We start from the raw sequence: 6,000 nt of genomic DNA on the forward strand, positions 1-6,000 counted from the left end.
TCTAACGAATTAGACAGCAAACAGAAGTCTCTGTTTAACTTAAGTCAGAGCTGTTAAAGTGCCAGTACATTTTCAAGCTTTCAGCATAGTGAAGACTCTTTGTTGTGACAGAAGTATTGATTGGGTGTGAAAATAGAAGAAAGAAGAAATAACAGATATAAGCAGATCTCATGAGAAAAGTAACATGTATGTTAGACACTTCTTATAATCTAAGGCTAATGATAAATGGCTAAAAAAGTGTTGTTATTTACTGTACCAATGACAAAAAAATGATAATTGTTGATATGGCAACGTTTTCTATATGGAGACATTTATTTAACATTTATGGAAGGAGTCTCCAGTGGTTCTTTTTGCCTTATTAACTTCATTAGAGAGAAAAACAGATGCCGATTTATAGCTGCTGTAACATAAGTGAAACACAACAGAAACTAACTTGTCTAGGGGATGTATTATTTATTAGAATAAACGTAGAGCATGTCATTAATTCATAATTTTTTTTTTTTTTTTAAGAATTGGCCAATCACTGTAGTATAAGAGGAATAAAACACTTCTGGACTAGTTGTTACTCGCTGGAAAATAATCAACTACATGATGGAAACTCTGCTTTGCATCAGCCCATCAGTCATCATTGATTATAAACCCTCATCAGGGTTTATTCCTTACTTAATATAACCAAATATACATTTCACCTTTTCTGCACTGTCTTTATATAATCTCCCATGATCTCCCAGCATCAGTGTGTTTAATTTTATACTCACACTGTTATGCTGCACGCACCGTGCTCTCATTGTGTTGTATTCATTGTTGTATTCATTATTCATGCAAATCTATTTCTCGGTAAGGTCTGTGTTTGGGCTTGCATCCAAAAGAGGAGGAAGAAACTATTTTCATTCGAGGGACGCTCAAGCAGTCCATATAGAAATGCATCACAACCAAAGCAGTTCTTTTTTTTTTTTTTTATCCTGGAATCTTTGTGGGAAATAATAGTGCAGAAGGTACAATGGGTGCGTTTTCGCATATTCTGAGGCAACACAAGTTTGCAGGAAATATCTTCAGACGTGTTCTACTTGCCAACTGAAAAGGTGACTGACCGCTAGGGAGATTCGTGAGGCAACAACTGCATACTTTTTTGGTTGGCACCAATTAATTCCTGAGAGAACCTACTGGAAATGGCATGCCAGAACCCCAAACTAATTAAAACAGACTCTGAGCTGTAACAGAAAATTCGTACACTGTAGAAAAAGAAAAGTTGACGTAACTTAACATTTCAAGGCAACTTGCTGTACAGCTTTATTGAATTAAACCAACTTGTCTTTTTTTTTTTTTTTACAGGGTAGTTAGCTAAATTTCCCAACAATACTTTTATTTATGAATTTCATTTAAATCAATATATTATACAGTATACCTAAGTATTTACAAAGGCTTATTCCAAAAGGAGTCAAACTTTTGTCTTATATTTTGGTCAATTCTGATGACTGATTTGTGCTGACATAAATTTTTTCTGGCACTTTTCTGACGGGTAAGAGAAGCTAAAGACGTCACTTTAATAAAAGTAATGACTCAAGCTGAAGTAAAAATATGTAGTACACTAGATTTACAATGAAAGGAGAGAAAAAAATCATTCAAAGTCATGTTTTATGACATCACACAGTAAGCACACGTCTCATCTGTCAAAGAAACAACAATGTGTACAACGTTCTCTGTTGGCTTGCTACAGTAGATGTTATGGGTAATCTTTGCAGTTAGTACTATAGTACAATTTTAATTGCTTAAAACATTTAGTACTGGAATACATTTCGGTTTTAATTAGTTTATAATAATATACTGGCACTGACACAAATCACAAATCGTACTCACTACTAACATGCGTCAGACCAGCTTTTCTGACTGACTTACGTTAGAACATCATGAGAACTGATTTTCTGGTGTGGTACATGTTGATGATGTGATATGCCAAACATCAAATTCAATTTGAAAAAAAAAAAAATCATACTGAATGTGTTTTCATGTTCATTCTGCAGAAAATCTGAATTAGGTACACCAAAATAATACTCTTTATAATGCTTCCTGGTAACAAAATGTGACCGAAAACTTGTCCCTGTCCTGTCTGCAGGTTGTAACATTGCTGAATGACTTATACACATGTTTCGATGCCATCATTGATAATTTCGATGTTTACAAGGTGAGTAGAACTCTCTATAAATCCCTCTCAAAGGGACATTGATGGGATTTTGCTTTTAAGCAAAAATTGTCCTTTTAAACTCTTTTGATTCATTCTTGAATTTTCACCCATGAGCTTTAAAGCCTAAATATTAACGCAACAAAGCATGGATGAAGACATCTGCCTTCTTCATTCTAGGTGGAGACCATCGGTGATGCCTATATGGTGGTGTCAGGTCTCCCTGTACGTAACGGCAAACTCCACGCGCGGGAGATTGCCGGAATGTCGTTAGCTTTACTGGAGCAGGTCAAAAGCTTTAAAATCAGACACAGACCGAATGATCAGCTGTGGCTACGCGTCGGAATCCACACGGGTACGTGTTTTTTTCTGCTGTTGGACGTTTGGGTCGAGTACAAATTTGTGTTATTACCTCAGCTTGCAAATTGCCACTGAGTGTGTTTACACGTACAAAATGATCAGATTAACTGCACAAAAAAAACCAAACAGATTTTGGGATCAATTTCAGCACCATGTTTACGTGCATTTAAGTAATCTGATAATCAGATAACTCCAGCTATCAGCTAGTAATTGCGTTTTACAGTAACATGGTAATAGCATTGGCAATTTTCAAGTCACGTTTTCAACATGAAATTATAAAAGCAGAGCAGCATTTGTTAGCATTTGCAATCTGTATTTTTAATCCGTTATGTTATGTTACTATAACGGCTTTTATGAATCGGCCTCTAGATCACTTCAGTGGTAAATATTTATTTTGGAGTTTATATGTTTGAAAATTGCACATCACATTGTCCTTCTTTAAGCTCTCTCTATTTTTGATCCAAAGACAGGAACCGGCTTTTTTTGTATTCCTTCTTCCGGTTTGGTGTGTGAACACGTGCAGAACAATATCTATCTGATTAATGGTCTACATGCACGATCTGATTATTGGCCACAATAATTCTTGATCGAATTTCTTTAAATCTAATGAAAATGTATGTTTAAGCTCGTAGCATGTGGTTTATGCCTGCTTAAATGATCTAAACAGATACTGATCTGATTTATAGTGCGCACGTAAACACACTACAAATTCACACATGTTGTCATGAATAAAACGTATTTCTTTTAGGCCACACACTGAGGCAAGTCTGTATCATGATCAGTTACCCCAACTTGCAAGGGCTGAGTCACAGTATTAGTACTTAATTAATGTTTTCTCTTATTCTCAGCCACATCGCCAAGCAGTAATCCTCTTACGCCTACTTTAGAGTAAATCCCCCAGCATGCTCTCACAGATCTCTGTCAATCTCTGTCAGCTTGTGTATATACAGACCGCAGTGGCTGTTGTAATGAGATTAAGCCTGGTACGACTGCAGGGATCAACGTCCTCAGTGTGAACCCTCAAACTGTCAGAGGATACTTTTGATCAGAGGGTTGTGTTTGGTGTCTTCCGGCAATGAATCTCACACTTCTTTCACTCTGTGTGTGTGTGTGTGTGTGTGTGTGTGTACAGGGCCTGTCTGTGCAGGTGTAGTAGGACTCAAAATGCCCAGGTACTGTTTATTTGGAGACACGGTCAACACGGCGTCAAGGATGGAGTCCACTGGGGAAGGTGGGTGACAAAAACAAATTTCTAGAACACACTGAGGTGGTTAGAGAAGCTAAAATCTTCACTTTAGTAAAAGTAATGACTCAAGCGCGAGTAAAAATAAGTGTCCTTGAGTAAGAGCAAGAAAGTATTTGCTGAGAGACAGCTCAAGTAGCGCACTAGTCGATACGCAGGTTCAGATTTACAATCCGAGATGAGAAAAATCATTGAGAGTGTTTTTTTTTATTTTTATACATCATACAGTAAGCACACGTCTCATCTGTGAAAGAAACGTAACAGTGTTTACAGCGTTCTCTGCTGGCTTGCTAGATGTCATAGGTAATATCCGCAGTTAGTATGATTTTAATTGCTTAAAATATTTACTACTGGAATGCATTTCAATTTGAATTAGTTTATAATAATATACTGGTAAAGTAGTGCTACACTTATGCGTTCGCACCCAGTGAACCACAGAAGGTGAAAATGGTGTCTCTAGGACGCAATATGACAGTTTAAACCTTTCGTATTCGTTTCTCATTTTATTTGACCTCAATAATCCGTCTTCTTCAATTAATCTTGACGCAGGAATACGTTTATATAAACCCCTTCAACACACAATGATGCCAAATCACAAATCGTATTCACTTCTACATAGGGTATAATATAATGGCATTGTAAAGCCTTGATCTCGTGCACTATATTCCCAGTAGTACCTCATTTGAGATTCAGACACACACACACACAAAAAGGAGCAGCACTAATACATGGCAGTTGGATGTTGGAATTACGTAAATGTAGATTTGTAGATTTAATCAGGAATCTTAAACATTATTTTGAGTTTAGAGGTTTTAATAGACTTAGTGTTAGATAACCACAGGTCAAACACAAGCTCTTAAGCATTCAAATGTATTTTTCAGACTGTATGTCATATATCAAGGAGGTAACTCTGGACTTCAGTTCCCATCAGCCACTGCACTGTACTACAATATGTCACATGACCACCTGCACCTGAATCACATTTCTGTTAATGAGCACGCTTATATATAGCCATTGTTTGCACTGCTTCCCTGTCTTACGTTTGTCTTAGACTACCGTTGTTCCATGTTACCGTGTTTTGATCCTGTTAGTTTTTAATCTGCAGAAAATCTGCAATTATTATTTTTTTTTTAATTGCAAGCTCCTCTGAATATTGTGGAGTTTCCTTGATTTTGCATTCATTTCTGAGATACATAAATAAGCAAAAATATTCTCAAAGTGATATTACATTTTGGATTGAATTAGTTTGGGGACAATTTCCAACAGTTTCTGTGGCTGAATCTCAAATAGCATCATGGACATATAGTGAACTGCATAGTGTCTGTGCCAGGTCAACAATTACTATTGAATAAATATAATTAATTAGTAGATGTAAATTGATTAAACATAAATTATTACCCATCTATGAATGTCCTGTGACTATGTGGGAAGAACAGGGACACTGTAGTTACGACAACCCCAATTCCAAAAAAGTTGGGATGCTGTGTAAAATGTAAATAAATGCAAATAAAAACAGAATGCAATGATTTGCAAATCTCAGAAACCCATATGCTATTCACAACAGAACATAGAAAACATATCAAATCTTTCAACTGAGTAAGAAAAAAGAAAAAAAAAGCCAAGTTTGAATTTGAAAAGTAAGAGTAATCTGCACTTACTTTTCCAGCCTTTTGTTGCCCCTTTTTTTATGTTGCGGCCATCATATTCAAAATGACCTTATTTTTTCCTTAAAATAGTACATTTCCTCAAGTGGAACTTTTGATATGTTTTCTATGTTCTATTCTGAATAACATATGGGTTTATGACAATTATTTACTTTTTACACAGCGTACCAATTTTTTTGGAATTGGGGTTGAAAATAAATGTGATAATAAATGTGCAATTTATGTTTTCCATCTTGATTAGTGATGAGTAAGTGATGCAGGCATTTATTGGCCTTTGTCTTATTGGAACAGTTCGTTTATAATCGTCTCAATCAATTAATTTACTAACCTGCTGTCTTGTGTAGTCATCTGTCAATAGCATCCTGACTGATAAGTGAACGTTTCCAGCATTTGTCATGGTGCAGCATAGCCCACGATGGATTGGTTCGACGGTTTTGTATATGAGCACTTAGCAGCACACACCAGTACAAGATATATATATATATATATATATATATATATATATATATATATATATATATATATATATATACACCATGCACCATCCATTGGGC

At 35.8% G+C, this 6,000-nt stretch overlaps 1 protein-coding gene across 2 annotated transcripts in view; it reads left to right on the forward strand.

The window, feature by feature from the left end:
• The window catches only part of npr2 (natriuretic peptide receptor 2), a 45,960-nt gene that overhangs the window by 36,891 nt on the left and 3,069 nt on the right, over positions 1-6,000 (forward strand). For both annotated transcript variants that reach the window (XM_047152023.1, XM_017459987.3), the window contains exons 18-20: positions 2,114-2,182; positions 2,360-2,534; positions 3,672-3,770. In XM_047152023.1, the coding sequence (XP_047007979.1) occupies positions 2,114-2,182; positions 2,360-2,534; positions 3,672-3,770 (343 nt within the window). The remainder of the gene's footprint in view (positions 1-2,113; positions 2,183-2,359; positions 2,535-3,671; positions 3,771-6,000) is intronic.

This window comes from Ictalurus punctatus, chromosome 28 (genome assembly GCF_001660625.3).
Source record: "Ictalurus punctatus breed USDA103 chromosome 28, Coco_2.0, whole genome shotgun sequence".
Lineage (NCBI taxonomy): Eukaryota > Metazoa > Chordata > Actinopteri > Siluriformes > Ictaluridae > Ictalurus > Ictalurus punctatus.